Source organism: Oncorhynchus masou, chromosome 31, assembly GCF_036934945.1.
Source record: "Oncorhynchus masou masou isolate Uvic2021 chromosome 31, UVic_Omas_1.1, whole genome shotgun sequence".
Classification (NCBI taxonomy): Eukaryota; Metazoa; Chordata; class Actinopteri; order Salmoniformes; family Salmonidae; genus Oncorhynchus; species Oncorhynchus masou.
In genome coordinates this window covers 42,607,310-42,629,251 of record NC_088242.1, presented here as the reverse complement: position 1 = coordinate 42,629,251, position 21,942 = coordinate 42,607,310, and the positions used below count along the sequence as shown (strand labels likewise).

Sequence of the window (21,942 nt, the reverse complement as noted above, 5' to 3'; positions counted from 1 at the left end):
GCCGAGCACCCTCGCCACAGGTGTGCTGACGAGCCACACCCGTGGCACGCCTTAGGCTTGTCACAATCCCTCGCCTCGTGCTCCCCAGATCCACAAAATCTGCATTTTCTTGCGCTGCACGAGGCGAAGATATGGCCGTAGGCCATACAGCGCCTGCAAAATGGAGGCTGACGTGAATAAAACAACGTCCCCCTGTCAGCCCCCAGGGAGAACAGTAGTAGCAGGAGGATGGAGGTAGCCACCATGTCCCTTTGGGTCCTCCCTGAGGAGGGCCTGGAAACCTCTCCTCCCATTCCTAAACCCAAGAGAGTCTTTGAGGTGCCTTGCTGAGGAGACGTTGTCCATGTATCTCCCCAGAAAGGCCCTCACCTCTTCGTCCTTAACGTATGGGTTGTATATGTTGACAGTTACAACCCTAAAGTTGTTCTTCGCCAGGCTTGTTATTTCATAGTGGCTCATCGGCTTCTCAACTCCCACTGCTCTTGCCCTTCTCAGGATATCATTGTGTTTTTCCTCTGTATGTAGTGCCACGTCGTATGCTCCCTCCAACGAGTTGCCTTGGAAACAAAACACGTCCTTCACCGTCAGCTTTAGAATCCCCATCCAAAAGTTTCCCATCCTAAAGGCTCCAACTCCTTTTCCTTCCAAGCAAACCGAATTGTGTTGGCCAGCCCAATCCCAGGGACCGACCGTGTTGATGAATTTTGCACCATCTCCGCAAGGAGAATGGCGCACCCGTCTCACGTTCTCTTCTCTTACAAAACAAGGAAAAAAGAAAAACCAAAGTGACCGAGCCTATTCTGGTGCAAACAAACACAGAGACAGGAACAATCACCCACGAAATACTCAAAGAATATGGCTGCCTAAATATGGTTCCCAATCAGAGACAACGATAAACACCTGCCTCTGATCTGAGAACCACTCCAGACAACCATAGACTATGCTAGATACCCACACTAAGCCAAAAAGATACCCCCACTAAGCCAAGAACCCCCTCCCCCCCCAAGGTGCGGACTCCCGGACGCACACCAAAAACTTTAGGGGAGGGTCCGGGTGGGCGTCTGTCCATGGTGGCGGCTCCGGCGCGGGACGTGGACCCCACTCTATCAAAGTCTTAGTCCCTCCTCCTCGCGTCCTTGGATAGTCCACCCTCGCCGCCGACCATGGTCTAGTAGTCCTCACCCAGAACCCCACTGGACTGAGGGGCAGCTCGGGACTGAGGGACAGCTCGGGACTGAGGGACAGCTCGGGACTGAGGGACAGCTCGGGACTGAGGGGTAGCTCGGGACTGAGGGGTAGCTCGGCACTGAGAGGAAGCTCGGCACTGAGAGGAAGCTCGGCACTGAGAGGAAGCTCAGCACTGAGAGGAAGCTCAGGCAGGTAGTTGGATCTGGCAGATCCTGGCTGGCTGGCGGTTCTGGCAGATCCTGGCTGACTGGCGGATCTGGAGGAGTCTGGCTGACTGGCGGATCTGGAAGAGTCTGGCTGACTGGCGGATCTGGAAGAGTCTGGCTGACTGGCGGATCCTGGCTGACTGGCGGATCTGGAAGAGTCTGGCTGACTGGCGGATCTGGAAGAGTCTGGCTGACTGGCGGATCTGGAAGAGTCTGCCTGACTGGCGGATCTGGAAGAGTCTGGCTGACTGGCAGATTTGGAAGAGTCTGGCTGACTGACGGATCCTGGCAGACTGACGGATCTGGCTGCTCCATGCTGACTGGCGGCTCTGGCTGCTCCATACTGACTGACGGCTCTGGCTGCTCCATGCAGACTGGCAGCTCTGGCGGCTTCTTGCAGACTGGCAGCTCTGGCGGCTTCTTGTAGACTTGCAGCTCCTTGCAGACTGGCAGCTCCTTGCAGACTGGCAGCTCCTTGCAGACTGGCAGCTCTAGCTGCTCCATACAGACCGACAGCTCTAGCTGCTCCATGCAGACTGGCAGCTCTGGCTGCTCCATGCAGACTGGCAGCTCTGGCTGCTCCATGCAGACTGACAGCTCTGTCTGCTCCATGCAGGCTGGCAGCTCTGGCTGCGCTGAACAGGCGGGAGACTCCGGCAGCGCTGTAGAGGAGGAAGGCTCTGGCTGCACTGAACAGGCGGGAGACTCCGGCAGCGCAGGAGAGGAGGAAGGCTCAGGCAGCGCTGGAGAGGCGAGGCGCACTGTAGGCCTGATGCGTGGTGCTGGCACTGCTGGTACTGGGCCGAGGACACGCACAGGAAGCCTGGTGCGGGGAGCTGCCCCCGGAGGGCTGGTGCATGGAGGTGGTACTGGGAAGACCGGACCATGCAGGCGCACTGAAGCTCTTGAGCACCGAGCCTGCCCAACCTTACCTGGTTGAATACTCCCGGTCGCTCTGCCAGTGCGGCGAGGTGGAATAGCCCGCACTGGGCTATGCAGGCGAACCGGGGACACCATGCGCAAGGCTGGTGCCATGTAAGCCGGCCCAAGGAGACGCACTGGGGACCAGATGCGTAGAGCCGGCTTCATGGCATTTGGCTCGACGCTCACTCTAGCCCAGCCGATACGCAGAGCTGGAATATACCGCACCGGGCTATGCACCCGCACTGGGGACACCGTGCGCACCACAGCATAACACGGTGCCTGCCCGGTCTCTCTAGCCCCCCGGTAACCACAAGAAGTTGGCGTAGGTCTCCTACCTAGCGTCGCCATACTCCCTGTGAGCCCCCAAGAAATTTTTGGGGCTGACACCTGGGCTTCCTTCCGCGCCGCCGTGCTTGCTTCGCCAACCTCATTCTCTCGTAACCTTCTGCACACTGCTCCATCGAATCCCAGGCAGGCTCCGGCACTCTCCCGGGTCAACCGCCCACCCGTCTATCTCCTCCCACGTTGTGTAGTCCAGATTCTGCTCCCATGTCCCGAAATCCTGACCTCGTTGTTGCTGTTGCCACTGTTCCTTCTCCTGCTGCTGCTTTTGCTGTTGCCCGTTACCACGCCGCTTGGTCCTGTGTTGGTGGGTGATTCTGTTACAGTTTTCTTCTAACTCCTCCTCTGACGAAGAGGTGTACCAAAGATCGGACCAAAATGCGGCGTGGTAATTTTCATACATGTTTAATGAACGAATAAACACGAACAAAACAACAAACGTAACGTGAAAACCTAAACAGCCTATCTGGTGACAACAAACACAGAGACAGGAACAATCACCCACGAAACACTCAAAGAATGTGGCTGCCTAACTATGGTTCCCAATCAGAGACAACGATAAACACCTGCCTCTGATTGAGAACCACTCCAGACAGCCATAGACTATGCTAGATACCCCCACTAAGCCAAAAACCCAATTCCTAACAAAACCCCAAGACAAAACACACCACAATAAACCCATGTCACACCCTGGCCTGACCAAATAAATGAAGACAAACACAATATACTTCGACCAGGGCGTGACAAATACGGTGTATTAATGTTGTAAATGACTATTGTATGTGGACACGGCTGATTTTTTATGGAATATCTACATAGGCGAGAAACAGACGCCTCACAAGTCCTCCACTGGCAGCTTCATTAAATAGTCCCATCAAAACACCAGTCTCAATGTCAACAGTGAAGAGACGACTCCGGGATGCTGGCCTTCCTGGCAGAGTTGCAAAGAAAAAGCCATATCTTAGACTGTAAAATAAAAAAAAGATTAAGATGGGCAAAAGAACACAGACACTGGACAGACAGACGAAGACTGGAAAAAAGTTATATGGACAGACAAATCTAAGTGTGAGGTGTTCGGATCACAAAGAAGAACATTCGCGAGACGCAGAAAATATGAAAAGATGCTGGAGGAGTGCTTGATGCCAACTGTCAAGCATGATGGAGGCAATGTGATGGTCTGGTGGTGCTTTGGTGGTAGTAAAGTGGGAGATTTGTACAGGGTAAAGTGGGATCTTGAAAAAGGAAGGCTTTCACTCCATTTTGCAATGCCATGTCATATCCTGTGGGCAGCGCTTAAATGGAGCCAATTTCCTCCTACAACAGGACAATGACCCAAAGCACAGCTCCAAACTATGCAAGAACTATTTAGGGAAGAAGCAGTCAGCTGGTAGTCTGTCTATAATGGAGTGGCCAACACAGTCATTGGATCTCAACCCTATTGAATTCTTGTGGGAGCAGCTTGACCGTATGGTATGTAAGAAGTGCCTGTCAAGCCAATACAACTTGTGGGAGGTGCTTCAGGAAGCATGGGGTGAAATCTCTTCAGATTACCTCAACAAATTGACAACTAGAATGCCAAAGGTCTGCAAGGCTGAAATTGCTGCAAATGGAGGATTCTTTGACGAAAGCAACGACACAATTATTATTTCAGTTAAAAATCATTATTTATAACCTTGTCAACATCTTTACTATATTTCCTATACATTTTGCAACTAAAACAAGGACATTTCTAAGTGACCCCAAACCTTTGAACGGTATTGTATACTTAATAGCCTTTCAAAACTTTCTAGAGTCATTCAGGTTATCAATGGTAACAGACATGAAATATTCTGACTTGGCCTTCCTGAGAAGAAAATAACACTTGTTTCGTAACTGCCTAAAAATAAGACAATCAGCATCAGAACATGATTTCTTTGCTTTAGCCCAAACTAGATTACGGTCGTGAATAATACAAGACAGCTCAGATGAAAACCATGGATTAACCCGCCCTTTAACCCTGAACCTGTGGAATGGGGCACGTTTGTTTACTATTTGGAAAAAAACATAATGAAAGAATTTCCAGGCAGTTTCCACATCAAGAATAAGCTCAATCTTGATCCAGTCAAAATAAAACAAATCATGAAAGAAAGCCTGCTCATTAAAACTCTTAAAAGTTCTCTTATGAATAAAGTGTGGGTTTGTTTTGGGAACCTTAGCACAATGGTCACTTAAATCGTAACAAAAAACACCAACTGCAGAATATTTATGTGGAACATTTGTCAATATCAAATCAATCAGGGTAGATTTGTCTGGGCATTTAAGATTTGGGCAAGTGTGTCATGTCTTGTTATGTCTGTTCCTGTCCTTTCTCTTCACTCTGTCTCTCTCTGCTGGTCTTTTTAGGTTACCTTCTCTGTCTCGTTCGGGGTACGCTCGCTTCCATTCGCCAGCGTTTCTGGTGGCCCACTCGGGAACGTGACGCGCGTCGATTTGTCGCCGCTTGTTCGGTCTGCGCGCAGACTAAATCTGGGAACTCTCCTCCTGCCGGCCGTCTCAGACCGCTTCCCATTCCCTCTCGACCGTGGTCTCACATCGCTTTAGATTTCATCACCGGACTGCCTTCATCAGCGGGGAAGACAGTTATTCTTACGGTTGTCGATAGATTCTCTAAGGCGGCTCATTTCATTCCTCTCGCTAAGCTCCCTTCTGCTAAGGAGACGGCTCAGATCATTATCGAGAATGTTTTCCGAATTCATGGCCTTCCGTCTGACGTCGTTTCCGACAGAGGCCCGCAGTTCACATCTCAATTTTGGAGGGAGTTTTGCCGTTTGATTGGGGCTTCCGTCAGTCTCTCGTCCGGCTTTCATCCCCAGTCTAACGGTCAAGCCGAACGGGCCAATCAGACTGTTGGTCGCATTTACGCAGTCTTTCTTTTCGTAACCCTGCGTCTTGGTCAGAACAGCTCCCCTGGGCAGAGTACGCCCACAACTCGCTTCCCTCGTCTGCTTCCCTCGGGTACCAGCCTCCGCTGTTCTCATCTCAGCTCGCCGAGTCCTGCGTCCCCTCCGCTCAGGCTTTTGTCCAGCGTTGCGAGCGCACCTGGAAGGGGGTCAGGTCGGCACTTTGCCGTAATAGGGCGCAGACTGTGAGGGCCGCTAATAAGCGTAGGACCAAGAGTCCTAGATATTGTTGCGGTCAGAGAGTATGGCTCTCCACTCAGAACCTTCCCCTTAAGACAGCTTCTCGCAAGTTGGCCCCGCGGTTCATTGGTCCGTTCCGTATTTCCCAGGTCATTAATCCTGTCGCAGTGCGACTTCTTCTCCCGCTATCTTCGTCGCGTTCACCCGGTCTTCCATGTCTCCTGTGTTAAGCCCGTTCTTCGCGCCCCCCGCTCGTCCCTCCCCCCCCATCCTTGTCGAGGGCGCACCCATCTACAGGGTTCGTAAGATTTTGGACATGCGCCCTCGGGGCCGTGGTCATCAGTACCTAGTGGATTGGGAGGGGTACGGTCCTGAGGAGAGGAGTTGGGTTCCCTCTCGGGACGTGCTGGACCGTTCGCTGATCGATGATTTCCTCCGTTGCCGCCAGGTTTCCTCCTCGAGTGCGCCAGGAGGCGCTCGGTGAGTGGGGGGGGGTACTGTCATGTCTTGTTATGTCTGTTCCTGTCCTTTCTCTTCACTCTGTCTCTCTCTGCTGGTCTTTTTAGGTTACCTTCTCTGTCTCTCATTCTTCAGCTGTTCTACATCTCCCCTAACTAGCTCATTCACTCTTTCACACCTGTTCTCTCTTCCCCCTCTGATTAGGTCTCTATTTCTCTCTCTGTTCCTGCTACTTTCAGTGTCTGATTCTTGTTTGTGTTTTTGATGCCAGAAGCAAGCTGTCGTCTCGTTTGCTTCCACCTTGTCCTATCCTGTCGGAGTCTGCCTGGCAGGTGCATCCTGCACTATACTACGTTCTTTTTGTTCCATTGTCAACGTTGGAAGAGGATTTATGCCATTCCTGTTTTTCATTAAAGAACTCTGTTTTCTGTTAAAACCGCTTTTGGGTCTTCACTCAAGTACATAACAAAGTGGGTGAGTACATTTCCATTACATTTAAGTCATTTAGCAGACGCTCTTATTATCCAGAGCGACTTACAAATTGAGTAAATCAACTGGGTAAGATTCATAGAATTACAAAACATTTCAAAACATTTCAAAACCATCAGACGCTGGCTTTAACCAACACCAATCAAGATCATTTCACTGTAAAGAAGTTTAGACATAAGTTGCGTCAAAGAAGAAAATGCATCATATAGAGCAGAGGGGGGGAGGTCTATAACAGCCAATCACAGTTATAGAGAGACCCTTTTAAACCTCAATATTCAAACAAGAAATTCCAACTGTTTATAAATAGTTTCAGAATTTGACATACTGACAAGGAATTTAGTCGTTACATATATAGCCACATCCCCACCTTTCTTAACTCGATCAGTGTGATATACATTGTAACTAACCATTTTTTACAAATGTCCTTATCAAGAACAGACATGCTGAGCCAGGTTTCAGAAAACACAATTACATCAGTATCAGTTGATTTAGCCCAAATCCTAACCCCATCCATTTTTGACAACAGGCTGCGTACATTTAAATGAAAAATACCAAAACCAGAACTAGATTTAAAATCAGAGGGGTTTTGGAGACAATGCGTATCAGGGCCAGGGTTTGGTTGAATTTGTTCTTAACTGACTTGCCTAGTAAAATAAAGGTAAAACAAACAAAATGCCACAAATGCATCGGCACTTGGACGAGGGGACAGAGGGAAAAATTAGCGAGTTCCCGCAGACAAAATGTCTAATGGACGGGAGAGCACATTGTCACACAGATACCCCAACCCTGGCTAACAGCTTCAACACCCGCCGCAGCTACTTGCCCAAGCCTCCCTAGCTTCTCCTTCACCCAAATCCAGATAGCAGATGTTCTGAAAGAGCTGCAAAACCTGGACCCGTACTAATCAGCTGGGCTAGACAAGCTCGACCCTCTCTTTCTAAAATTATCAGCCGCCATTGTTGCAACCCCTATTACCAGTCTGTTCAACTCTCTTTCGTATTGTCCAAGATCCCTAAAGATTGTAAAGCTGCCGTGGTCATCCAACTCTTCAAAGGGGGTGACACTCTAGACCCAATCTGTTATAGACCTTTATCCATCCTGCCCTGCCTTTAAAAAGTCTTCAAAAGCAATGTTAATAAACAGATCACTGACCATTTTGAATACCATGTGCAATCCGGTTTCAGAGCTGGCCACGGGTGCACCTCAGCCACGCTCAGGGTACTAAACGATATCATAACCGCCATCGATAAAAGACAGTACTGTGCAGCAATCTTCATCGACCTGGCCAAGGCTTTTGACTCTGTCAATCACCGTATTCTTATCGGCAGACTCAACAGCCTCGGTTTCTGAAATGACTGCCTCGCCTGGTTCACCAACTACTTCTCAGATAGAGTTCAGTGTGTCAAATCGGAGGGCCTGTTGTCCGGACCTCTGACAATCTCTATGGGGGTACCACAGGGTTCAATTCTCGGACTGACTCTTTTCTCTGTATATATCAACGATGTTGCTCTTGCTGCGGGTGATTCCCTGATCCACCTCTAAGCAGATGACACCATTCTGGCCCTTCTTTGGACACTGTGTTAACTAACCTCCAAACGAACTTCAATGCCATACCACACTCCTTCTGTGGCCTCCAACTGCTCGTAAATGCTAGTAAAACCAAATGCATGCTCTTCAACCGTTCGCTGCCCGCATCCGCCCGCCCGACTAGCATCACTACTCTGGACGGTTCTGACTTAGAATATGTGGACAACTACAATTACCTAGGTGTCTGGCTAGACAGTAAACTCTCCTTCCAGACACATATGAATCATCTCCAATCCAAAATGAAATCTAGATTCGGCTTCCTATTTGGCAAAACAAAGCCTCCTTCACGCATGCCGCCAAACATACCCTCGTAAAACTGATTATCCTACCGATCCTCGACTTCAGCAATGTCATTTACAGAATAGCTTCCAACACTCTACTCAGCAAACTGGGTGCAGTCTATCACAATGCCATCCGTTTTGTCACCAAAGCCCCTTATACCACCCACCATTGCAAACTGTATGTTCTAGTCAGCTGGCACTCGCTACATATCAAATCAAATCAAATCAAATGTATTTATATAGCCCTTCGTACATCAGCTGATATGTCAAGGTGCTGTACAGAAACCCGGCCTAAAACCCCAAACAGCAAGCAATGCAGGTGTAGAAGCACGGCGGCTAGGAAAGACTCCATAGCAAGGCCAAAACCTAGGAAGAAACCTAGAGAGGAACCAGGCTATGTGGGGTGGCCAGTCCTCTTCTGACTGTGCCGGGTTGAGATTATAACAGAACATGGCCAAGATGTTCAAATATTCATAAATAATAATAATAATATAATAATAAGGCAGAACAGTTGAAACTGGAGCAGCAGCACGGCCAGGTGAACTGGGGACAGCAAGGAGTCATCATGTCAGGTAGTCCTGAGGCATGGTCCTAGGGCTCAGGTCCTCCGAGAGAGAGAAAGAAAGAGAGAAAGAGGGAATTAGAGAGAGCACACTTAAATTCACACAGGACACCGAATAGGACAGGAGAAGTACTCCAGATATAACAAACTGACCTCAGCCCCTCGACACATAAACCACTGCAGCATAAATACTGGAGGCTGAGACAGGAGGGGTCAGGTGACACTGTGGCCCCATCCGAGGACACCCTCGGACAGGGCCAAACATATTCGTCGCCAGACCCACTGGCTCCAGGTCATCTATAAATCTATGCTCGGTAAAGCTCCGCCTTATCTCAGCTCACTGGTCATTATAACAACACCCACCCGTAGCACTCACTCCAGCAGATATATCTCACTGGTCATCCCAAAAGCCAACACCACCTTTGGCCGCCTTTCCTTCCAGTTTTCTGCTGCCACTGACCTGAACGAATTGCAAAAATCGCTGAAGCTGGAGACTTATATTTCCCTCACTAACTTTAAACATCAGCTATCTGAGCAGCTAACCGATCGTTGCAGCTGTACATAGCCCATCTGTAAATAGCCCACCCAATCTACCTACCTCATCCCCATATTGATTTTATTTACTTTTCTGCTCTTTTGCACACTAGTATTTCTACTTGCACATCATCATCTGCTCATCTATCACTCCAGTGTTAATTTGCTAAATTGTAATTACTTCGCTACTATGGCATATTAATTGCCTTACCTCCACACGCCATTTGCACACACTGTTTATAGACTTTCTTATTTTTTCCTATTGTGTTATTGACTGTACGCTTGTTTATTACATGTGTAACTCTGTGTTGTTTTTTGTGTCGCACTGCTTTGCTTTATCTTGGACATGTCTCAGATGTAAATGAGAACTTGTTCTCAACTAGCTTACCTGTCTAAATAAAGGTGAAATTGAAATTGCCGGTTAGTAACAGTTTCTAAGGTGCAGGGTAGAGTACCTGGTGGTAGCCGGTTAGTAACAATCTATAAGGTGCAGGGTAGAGTACCTGGTGGTAGCCGGTTAGTAACAGTCTATAAGGTGCAGGGTAGAGTACCTGGTGGTAGCCGGTTAGTAACAGCCTCTACGGTGCAGGGTAGAGTACCTGGTGGTAGCCGGTTAGTAACAGCCTCTACGGTGCAGGGTAGAGTACCTGTTGGTAGCCGGTTAGTAACAGTCTCTACGGTGCAGGGTAGAGTACCTGGTGGTCGCCGGTTAGTAACAGTTTCTAAGGTGCAGGGTAGGTGCAGAACCGATTTCCGGTTCCGGGTTGGAGCGAGCGGTCGCATCTACACTTCGGTCCGCAGGTAGTATAACTTTTTATAACCTTTCATTACATTTCATTATAGTACAACGGTTTGATTTGTCTAATCTTAGCAATTTCTTCTTAGCTAGCTACATAGCCGTCTTTGTATCAAAGATAATTGCGTAATTATCGTATTTCGTCGTCCTAACGTAGTCTACACTGCTTTCTGCCCAGCAGCTAGCTAACGTCCACTAGCACAGCAGCTAGCTAACGTCCACTAGCACTGTAGAAACTATTACACTCAACGACTCGATTAGTGTAGTGTTAGCTAGCTACATAGTTGTCTTTGCTGTCTTCGTATCCAAGGTAATTGTGTAGTTTAGAGTGTGTAGACTTAGAGTGATTATCTTAATTTACCGAGGTTAGCTAGCCAGCTATTTGTCGTCCTTAACGTAGGAGTCACTGCTAGCTAGCTAGCCAACAGCTAGCCAACGTCTTCCGAATTGAACTTCAACAACCCGGTCAACATTCCGCCTCGCTCCACAGGTAGTATCACATTTTCATTTCACTTCATTACAGTACAACGGTTTGATTTGTTTGATCGTAGCTAGCTAGCTACATAGCCGTCTTTGTATCTAAGACAATTGTGTAGTCTGGAGCGATTTTCTAGGTTAGCTAGCCAGCTATTGTCGTTCTTTTAACGTAACGTTACGTAATCAACACTGCTAGCTAGCCAGCTAGCCCCCGAATAGCAGCACTGTAGAAACTATTACACTCGACGGAACGACTTGATTAGTGTAGTGTCAACAACGTAGCCACTGCCAGCTAGCCTACTCCAGCAGTACTGTATCATTTCAATAATTTTAGTCAATAAGATTCTTGCTACGTAAGCTTAACGTTCTGAACATTCGATAAGTGTAGTCCACTTGTCATTCCAATCTCCTTTGCATTAGCGTAGCCTCTTCTGTAGCCTGTCAACTATGTGTCTCTCTATCCCTGTTCTCTCCTCTCTGCACAGACCATACAAACGCTCCACACCGCGTGGCCGCGGCCACCCTAATCTGGTGGTCCCAGCGCGCACGACCCACGTGGAGTTCCAGGTCTCCGGTAGCCTCTGGAACTGCCGATCTGCGGCCAACAAGGCAGAGTTCATCTCAGCCTATGCCTCCCTCCAGTCCCTCGACTTCTTGGCACTGACGGAAACATGGATCACCACAGACAACACTGCTACTCCTACTGCTCTCTTCGTCCGCCCACGTGTTCTCGCACACCCCGAGAGCTTCTGGTCAGCGGGGTGGTGGCACCGGGATCCTCATCTCTCCCAAGTGGTCATTCTCTCTTTCTCCCCTTACCCATCTGTCTATCGCCTCCTTTGAATTCCATGCTGTCACAGTTACCAGCCCTTTCAAGCTTAACATCCTTATAATTTATCGCCCTCCAGGTTCCCTCGGAGAGTTCATCAATGATCTTGATGCCTTGATAAGCTCCTTTCCTGAGGACGGCTCACCTCTCACAGTCCTGGGCGACTTTAACCTCCCCACGTCTACCTTTGACTCATTCCTCTCTGCCTCCTTCTTTCCACTCCTCTCCTCTTTTGACCTCACCCTCTCACCTTCCCCCCCTACTCACAAGGCAAGCAATACGCTCGACCTCATCTTTACTAGATGCTGTTCTTCCACTAACCTCATTGCAACTCCCCTCCAAGTCTCCGACCACTACCTTGTATCCTTTTCCCTCTCGCTCTCATCCAACACTTCCCACACTGCCCCTACTCGGATGGTATCGCGCCGTCCCAACCTTCGCTCTCTCTCCCCCGCTACTCTCTCCTCTTCCATCCTATCATTTCTTCCCTCTGCTCATACCTTCTCCAACCTATCTCCTGATTCTGCCTCCTCAACCCTCCTCTCTTCCCTTTCTGCATCCTTTGACTCTCTATGTCCCCTATCCTCCAGGCCGGCTCGGTCCTCCCCTCCCGCTCCGTGGCTCGACGACTCATTGCGAGCTCACAGAACAGTGCTCCGGGCAGCCGAGCGGAAATGGAGGAAAACTCGCCTCCCTGCGGACCTGGCATCCTTTCACTCCCTCCTCTCTACATTTTCCTCCTCTGTCTCTGCTGCTAAAGCCACTTTCTTCCACTCTAAATTCCAAGCATCTGCCTCTAACCCTAGGAAGCTCTTTGCCACCTTCTCCTCCCTCCTGAATCCTCCTCCCCCCCCCCCTCCTCCCTCTCTGCAGATGACTTCGTCAACCATTTTGAAAAGAAGGTCGACGACATCCGATCCTCGTTTGCTAAGTCAAACGACACCGCTGGTTCTGCTCACACTGCCCTACCCTGTGCTCTGACCTCTTTCTCCCCTCTCTCTCCAGATGAAATCTCGCTTCTTGTGACGGCCGGCCGCCCAACAACCTGCCCGCTTGACCCTATCCCCTCCTCTCTTCTCCAGACCATTTCCGGAGACCTTCTCCCTTACCTCACCTCGCTCATCAACTCATCCCTGACCGCTGGCTACGTCCCTTCCGTTTTCAAGAGAGCGAGAGTTGCACCCCTTCTGAAAAAACCTACACTCGATCCCTCCGATGTCAACAACTACAGACCAGTATCCCTTCTTTCTTTTCTCTCCAAAACTCTTGAACGTGCCGTCCTTGGCCAGCTCTCCCGCTATCTCTCTCAGAATGACCTTCTTGATCCAAATCAGTCAGGTTTCAAGACTAGTCATTCAACTGAGACTGCTCTTCTCTGTATCACGGAGGCGCTCCGCACTGCTAAAGCTAACTCTCTCTCCTCTGCTCTCATCCTTCTAGACCTATCGGCTGCCTTCGACACTGTGAACCATCAGATCCTCCTCTCCACCCTCTCCGAGTTGGGCATCTCCGGTGCGGCCCACGCTTGGATTGCGTCCTACCTGACAGGTCGCTCCTACCAGGTGGCGTGGCGAGAATCTGTCTCCTCGCCACGCGCTCACCACTGGTGTCCCCCAGGGCTCTGTTCTAGGCCCTCTCCTATTCTCGCTATACACCAAGTCACTTGGCTCTGTCATAACCTCACATGGTCTCTCCTATCATTGCTATGCAGACGACACACAATTAATCTTCTCCTTTCCCCCTTCTGATGACCAGGTGGCGAATCGCATCTCTGCATGTCTGGCAGACATATCAGTGTGGATGACGGATCACCACCTCAAGCTGAACCTCGGCAAGACAGAGCTGCTCTTCCTCCCGGGGAAGGACTGCCCGTTCCATGATCTCGCCATCACGGTTGACAACTCCATTGTTTCCTCCTCCCAGAGCGCTAAGAACCTTGGCGTGATCCTGGACAACACCCTGTCGTTCTCAACTAACATCAAGGCGGTGGCCCGTTCCTGTAGGTTCATGCTCTACAACATCCGCAGAGTACGCCCCTGCCTCACACAGGAAGTGGCGCAGGTCCTAATCCAGGCACTTGTCATCTCCCGTCTGGATTACTGCAACTCGCTGTTGGCTGGGCTCCCTGCCTGTGCCATTAAACCCCTACAACTCATCCAGAACGCCGCAGCCCGTCTGGTGTTCAACCTTCCCAAGTTCTCTCACGTCACCCCGCTCCTCCGCTCTCTCCACTGGCTTCCAGTTGAAGCTCGCATCCGCTACAAGACCATGGTGCTTGCCTACGGAGCTGTGAGGGGAACGGCACCGCAGTACCTCCAGGCTCTGATCAGGCCCTACACCCAAACAAGGGCACTGCGTTCATCCACCTCTGGCCTGCTCGCCTCCCTACCACTGAGGAAGTACAGTTCCCGCTCAGCCCAGTCAAAACTGTTCGCTGCTCTGGCCCCCAATGGTGGAACAAACTCCCTCACGACGCCAGGACAGCGGAGTCAATCACCACCTTCCGGAGACACCTGAAACCCCACCTCTTCAAGGAATACCTAGGATAGGATAAAGCAATCCTTCTCACCCCCCCCGCCTTAAATTATTTAGATGCACTATTGTAAAGTGGCTGTTCCACTGATGTCAGAAGGTGAATTCACCAATTTTATAAGTCGCTCTGGATAAGAGCATCTGCTAAATGACTTAAATGTAAATGTAATGAGTACCTGGTTGTAGCCGGTTAGTAACAATGTCTAAGGTGCAGGGTAGAGTACCTAGTGGTAGCCGGTTAGTAACAGTCTCTAAGGTGCAGGGTAGAGTACCTGGTGGTAGCCGGTTAGTAACAGTTTCTAAGGTGCAGGGTAGAGTACCTAGTGGTAGCCGGTTAGTAACAGTCTCTAAGGTGCAGGGTAGAGTACCTGGTGGTAGCTGGTTAGTAACATTCTCTAAGGTGCAGGGTAGAGAACCTGGTGGGAGCCGGTTAGTAACAGTTTCTAAGGTGCAGGGTAGAGTACCTGGTGGTAGCCGGTTAGTAACAGTCTATAAGGTGCAGGGTAGAGTACCTGGTGGTAGCTGGTTAGTAACAGTCTCCAAGGTGCAGGGTAGAGTACCTGGTGGTAGCCGGTTAGTAACAGTCTATAAGGTGCAGGGTAGAGTACCTGGTGGTAGCCGGTTAGTAACAGCCTCTACGGTGCAAGGTAGAGTACCTGGTGGTCGCCGGTTAGTAACAGTTTCTAAGGTGCAGGGTAGAGTACCTTTTGGTAGCCGGTTAGTAGCAGTCTCTAAGGTGCAGGGTAGAGTACCTAGTGGTAGCCGGTTAGTAACAGTCTCTAAGGTGCAGGGTAGAGTACCTGGTGGGAGCCGGTTAGTAACAGTCTCTAAGGTGCAGGGTAGAGTCCCTGGTGGTGGCCGGTTCGTAACAGTCTCTAAGGTGTAGGGTAGAGTACTGGGCGAGGCCAGCTGGTGGTGACTATTTAACAGTCGGATGGCCTGGAAATAGAAGCTGTTTTAGAAGCAGTCTCTCTGTCCCATATTTGATGTACCTGTACACTCTCCGCCTTCTCGATGATAGCAGGTGAACAGGCCATGTCTCGGGTGGCTGAGGTCCTTGACTTCATTGTGTGTGTGTTCATTCGCGTTCGAGACAGGGGTATGTAAAGCAAAATAATGTGACGTCTATACCACCTGTTGGATGGTCTATATCACTACAGTGTTGTTCTGTAATCTCATTGCATGTGACTGGAAGTGTGCAGAGACTTTTTCCTGTTTCTCCAGTTTTGCATTTTGCCTCCAGTACCTTCACTTTATTTGGTGTGCTGTGGATTCTGACTAGGATTGGGTGTGCAGTGGATTCTGACTAGGATTGGGTGTGCTGTGGATTCTGACTAGGATTGGGGGTGCTGTGGATTCTGACTAGGATTGGGTGTGCTGTGGATTCTGACTAGGATTGGGTGTGCTGTGGATTCTGACTAGGATTGGGGGTGCTGTGGATTCTGACTAGGATTGGGTGTACTGTAGATTCTGATTAGGATTGGGTGTGCTGTGGATTCTGACTAGGATTGGGAGTGCCGTAGATTCTGATTAGGATTGGGTGTGCTGTAGATTCTGACTAGGATTGGGTGTGCTGTAGATTCTGACTAGGATTGGGTGTGCTGTAGATTCTGACTAGGATTGGGTGTGCTGTAGATTCTGACTAGGATTGGGGGTGCTGTGGTTTCTGACTAGGATTGGGTGTACTGTAGATTCTGACTAGGATTGGGTGTGCTGTGGATTCTGACTAGGATTGGGGGTGCTGTGGATTCTGACTAGGATTGAGGGTGCTGTGGATTCTGACTAGGATTGGGGGTGCGATAGATTCTGATTATTGTGAGAGAGGTTTTCAATAAAGGATCATAGGCCTACACCTTGCCATCTACTGGACAGGTCATGTTACTACTTCTACACTGTCAGGTAAATAAAGATGAGTAAACTACATGATTTAAAACTAAGTTTAAAACTAAGATAAAAAAATAATAGAGACGGAATATCACTTATAAGTTATTACATGCTTTTATTTGACACTTCTCAATATAATAACTTACCCCATACCTATACTGCAGTCAATATAACACAATGTTTTTTAAAACCTCCACATCTTAGTTAGATTGACATTTCTCGGGTTAGTAATACAGTATAACCCCCTGAATCCACGCAGTGGGATCAACGTAATTCTGATTTGCGGCATCAAAACTATCATAATCAGTTCCTTTGAGTTCTGAAATATTGAAAAACAACATTTAATCCTGATTGCAGTTTTTGTAATCACTTTGGTACTTTTTCACAAGCATGTGGTACATTTTCACAAGCATGTGGTACATTTTCACAAGCATGTGGTACATTTTCACAACTCTAGCAGATGTTGCAGCAGGTGCAGTGAAATGTATTGTTCTACTTCTACTACAGTGCACAAATATAATATCAATACCAATATGCAAATAATCCAGAAAGTCCATTAAGAAAGAAATGCATCCCCTATACAGTAATAAACATGTATACAAAATGAAGTTTCTGGGGTCATTTTGCTTATACTAAAATTGCATAAGCCAATACAATACTGTAATATATGCCATTTATGTAGCAGATACTTTTATCCAAAGTTACACAACGGTCCACACATTTTAGTGTGTGACCCCAGTGGGAATTGAACCCAGAACTCTGATGTTGCTGGTTCCATGCTCTTATTAACTGAGCCAGGTAGATTAACTCTACAATACATAAGTACAATGCAATACTGTAAAATACAATACACGATTACAATACAGATGAAATATGTATTATTGCCATCCCCATGAGCGTACCACCCTCCTTCAGGCCAAGGACGAGGCATGCAATGATTTCAATGCAGAACTATGTCAGGTTGAATTTGCTATGCCAAAAGGTTTTTCCCCAGGTGTATGAACAATGACGATGTTTGCTGCGATTTTGATGAGAACCTATGGCCAAATGCTCAAGACAGGCTTGATGCAAACTAGCTCCTGCTAAACATGTTTCTTTCATTTCTTTCATTTGATTACATTGTGAACTTAATGTCTTAACTCGAAGCACGTGTTGTGTGTAGGCCGTCATTGTAAATAAGAACTTGTTCTTAACTGACTTGCCTAGGTAAATATAGATTAAATAAATGTGTTTTTTTAAATTCAATGATCTCACATTTGATCACACATGGGATGGAAATTTGTTCAGTCAATTTTAATGGGTAGTGCAAGTGTACTGCCTAATGTGAAAACAGTGTGGTTGTGTGGTGAAAGATGTCTACAAACAAAATGAATGCACAAAAAGGCAGCATTCCCCAAGTGAGGATGGCATTCACTTCAGCAGTGATGAATTCATAAACTTCTTCGACGAAAAGATCATGATCATTAGAAAGCAAATATTTGAATATGCGTATTTCTCCAACACTCAGTTGTCCTGAGTCTGCACAGAACAGCCAGGACCTCGGATCAATGGAGACATTCTAGTTCTTTAATCCTGTATCGCTCGACACATTCACTAAAAAAAGAATGGCCTCTAAACCTTCCAGCTGCCTACTGGACCCTGGATGGCTTGTCCTCTGAAAAAATAAATGGTACATTTAGGTGTTCCTCAAGGTTCCGATTTAGAACCACTATTGTTTACACTATATATTATTCCTCTTGGGGATGTCATTTGGAACACATTGTCAAATTTTCACAGCTGTACCTTTAAAAAAAATGTTTTACCTTTATCTAACTAGGCAAGTCAGTTAAGAACAAATTCTTATTTTCAATAACGGCCAGGAACAGTGGGTTAACTGCCTTGTTCAGGGGCAGAACGACAGACTTTTACCTTTTCAGCTCGGGGATTCGATCTTGCAACCTTTCAATCTTGCAACCTTTTGATCTTGCAACTTCAAAGAAACATGATGAAGCTTCAAAATCACTTACACTGGAAGTCTGAGTTTTAGACATAAGGAGGTGGATGTCGGCAAATGGTTTACTTTTAAATTCGGACAAAACAGAGAGGCTAGTTCTAGGCCCCAAAAAACAAAGATATCTGCTATTTGAGCTGACAAATAATCTTGACGGTTGTACAGTCGTCTCAATTAAAACTGAAGGACCTTGGCGTTCCTCTGGACCCTGATCTCTCTTTTGACTAACATATCAAAAATATTTCAAGAGCAGCTTCTTTCCGTCTTCGTAACATTGTAAAAATCTAACTTTTTGTCCAAAAATGATGCTAAAAACCGAATCCATGCTTTTGTCACTTCAAGATTGGACTACTACAATGTTCTACTCTTTAGCCATGTAATGGGTTCTGCACATGTATTGCCTAATGTGAAAACAGTGTAATTTACAATACTGTAACATACTACAGTCAAAGGGAAATTTAGAAACATGTTTTGCATTGGATTAACTTTTTGTTCAAATAACTAAATTGAGAAGATATAATTTTGTTGTGTTTTGGCAATTAAACCACTGTACTTATTATATTTCACAGTAAACTTAGATTTTGGATCAGTGGTTGTGTGGTGAAAGATGTCTGCAAACTAAATGAATGCACAATGAAAGGTATTGAATGTAAGACTATCTGTATTGCAAGTGCAGTTTTGAGTTTCGTGCTAAGAGTTTAGAAAATTCAGCACTATACTTGTGAAAACAGTACCAAAGCGAGTTTAAAAAAACTGTACAGGACAGATTGAATTACCAAATCTGATCCCTATTCAGAGGATCAGAATCAAACGTTTCAGTTTTTAAATACCCAATTTTAACATTTAGGGCTAGATTCAATCCGTATCGCGGAAGATCCACATTTATTGCTTGATTTGAATGTAAAGGTCATTTACGATTGAGCCGACATGTGCAGCAATTACCACGAATGCAAACGCAGGAACATAACCTTTCAATTTAAATCGCGCTCTAGCGTTCATCTTCTGCAATACTGATTGAATCTAGGCCTTAATGCAATCTGATTGCAGAAATCCAATCAGAAAAGTTTGAAAAACGGCCCAGAATGTCACCAATTGGAGAGCGCAAGCAAGGCAGGCCAAAAGCAACATGGCGTCAGACAGGTGGCTGAGCTGGAAAAGATGGGTCTCTCATGGGGCACAAGCTGTGGGACGAAGAGGCCTTAAGAAGTAATTATCTTTAGGCCTACTTCTCATAATAGCCAAATATATTCATTTATTTCACCCCAATAAAGCATGTGGTGTCATTCTATTGCAAAATTGCAGTCACACATCCGAAAGTCAAGGTGAGCGCAGGCTGCAATGCATCTGGTGAAGGACAGACACACTCTTCAACACCCACTGCTGCCTACAAAAAAAGGTGATTACATCACTAGGCTCCTGAGAAACAGCCACAAACTGTTGTGTAATCCTGACCGTACGAACCGCCTGAGAATTCCACTCTACTGCTGTCAGACGGGACAATAACTCTAGCATTTAAATGTTTATGATGTGATCTCTTTTAACAATTCAGTTTTCCATCATGAAAAGAATGTCCTGATATATGTTTCTAAGTGTCCTGTATTCTATTCATGCCATGTATTGGTTTTTTTTGTGAGTTTTTTTTGAATGCTATTTTCTATGCATTTAAAAAAAATCATATACATTTTTCTGTAAATGGTGAGCAAGAATTAACAAAGTCAAGTTACACAATGTAATCTTCTCTGGTGATGAGTTTCCCAGAATCAGCTTTATAAACGAATGAATTACTTCCCCCCTCCTCCCAGTTACGACAGTTTGCATCTACTGCTGAACCTTCCATGAATACACCACAAGGGGGTAGTATAACCTCATTCTTTAACTGGTGTGGTTCAATGTGTTGTACTGAAAATGCAATGTAATACTGTACTTGGAGGAATTAATTTGTGGAAAATGTTAGGCTTGGACTGGACTGCCTGAGTAACATATGAAAAAAAAATACATATCTTATGTGAGTAACACCGACAGGAGTATGAATGCATAGAGGTGAATGGTGTCACTATAGTCTGGTAAAATAAGTGTTTTTATGTTAGCACCTCAACTTTTATCACAATCATAAAACCAAACACTACGGAGCAGTGTAACTGTATGTAAAAAAAAAATTAAAGTATAATAATTAACTACATAAAAAAAACTAAATAAGAAATGTTCTATACCTTTCACTCTTATATGACTTGCAAGAGCAGAAGTGAACATGCACTATATGTGTTTTTTGTTATATAAAAAAAATGGCAAAGAATATCATTGGTTTTCAAAATTACTAACACCTTGGGGTAGCCTAATGGCCTCCACATAATGACCATGGATGATGACAATATCACCAAAGATAAACTCTACAGAGCCTGGATGTAGTGTTACTTCATACACCTACTTCACATCATTTTTGAGACTGAATCAATGAGCACTCCTTTCATTAAGCATGACAATTACAGTAGGCCTAACAGTTTTTGTTTGTTTGTTTTAAATAGATTTTGGAAAACACACACACAACAAAAGAAAAGAATTCACCCCAAAGGCATTCAGTGGAATGGTTTTCTTATCATTTTGATCTCTTTCACCCCAAGCTCACTGTCCTAGGACACTTCTGAATGTTGAATTAGAATGAATAGGCTAAGGGCACAGTTTGGCGGCTTTGAATAATTAGCCTTAACTCTGTATCTTAGCTCTTCTCAAGAATAAGGACAAGGAATGAGACAGACGTTCTGGCTACAGTGGGATAAGTAGTAGGCCATAAGAGTGTCAGTACTCTGAGCTCCATTTCAAACAAAGCACAGGATCACTGGAGAATCCATGCAAAGTTTGTTTGTAGTTATATGCTTTTGAGTGATGCTGTAAACAGCTAAATAACTCTAAATTGTCTCTAAAAGACCAGCCTGGTCTCATAGACTAGACATAAAATAGTAAACGTAAATCCAGGACATTCAAATTAGTATGATATGTTATGTTTGGTAAGGTTACATATGACAATAGGTTACTTAAGGCAAAAACAAAAGTATGGGTGGACATGTAACTCAAAGATCTAACATCCAAAAGGTTGCGTGTTCAAATCTCATCACAGACAACTTTTGAATTTTAGCTAATTAGTATCTTAGTATGCAACGACTTACTACTTTTTAGCTACTTTTCAACTATTTAGCATGTTAGCATATCCTTCACCTAAGTCCTAACCCCAACCCCTAGCCTAGCTAACATTAGTGTTATCCACCTGGCTAGCTTTAGCCACAAAAAAAATGGAATTTGTAACATATTATACATTTGGCAAATTTGTAACATATAGTACAAATTGCAATTCATAACATATTGTAATACTTGCAATTGGTAACATATCATGCGAATTGGAATTCGTATTATATCATACGAAATGGATGATGGACATCCACAAATTAATACATACCATGTGAAAGGTAACAAATCATGCTAATTGGAGTGTTGTGGATTTACATTTGCTATGTTACATCTACCCCTGGGTCCAGGTTGAAAAGACAAACCTGGAGCGCCAAAAGACATGTGTGTTTTGGCACTTTAGTCCAAGGGTAGGATTTATTGAGCGCCACCATTTCGCCTTGAGGGCAAGAGGGAGAGATAAAAAAAATAAAAAAAGGATTGACTGGAGCCAATGAGAACGCAGCATCCATCCCAGCACTCTATAATTCAGTTTCACTGGTGTAGTGCTGCCACAATCGAGTTAC

General features: G+C 46.3%; 1 protein-coding gene across 1 annotated transcript in view; it reads right to left on the bottom strand.

Annotated features, from left to right (window-relative positions):
* The window catches only part of LOC135524951 (integrin alpha-3-like), a 30,522-nt gene extending 15,160 nt beyond the window's left edge, over window positions 1-15,362 (bottom strand). The window contains exon 1 of the mRNA XM_064952779.1: window positions 15,318-15,362. Within this exon, the coding sequence (XP_064808851.1) occupies window positions 15,318-15,362 (45 nt within the window). The remainder of the gene's footprint in view (window positions 1-15,317) is intronic.
* Between the last annotated feature and the right edge of the window lie 6,580 nt (window positions 15,363-21,942).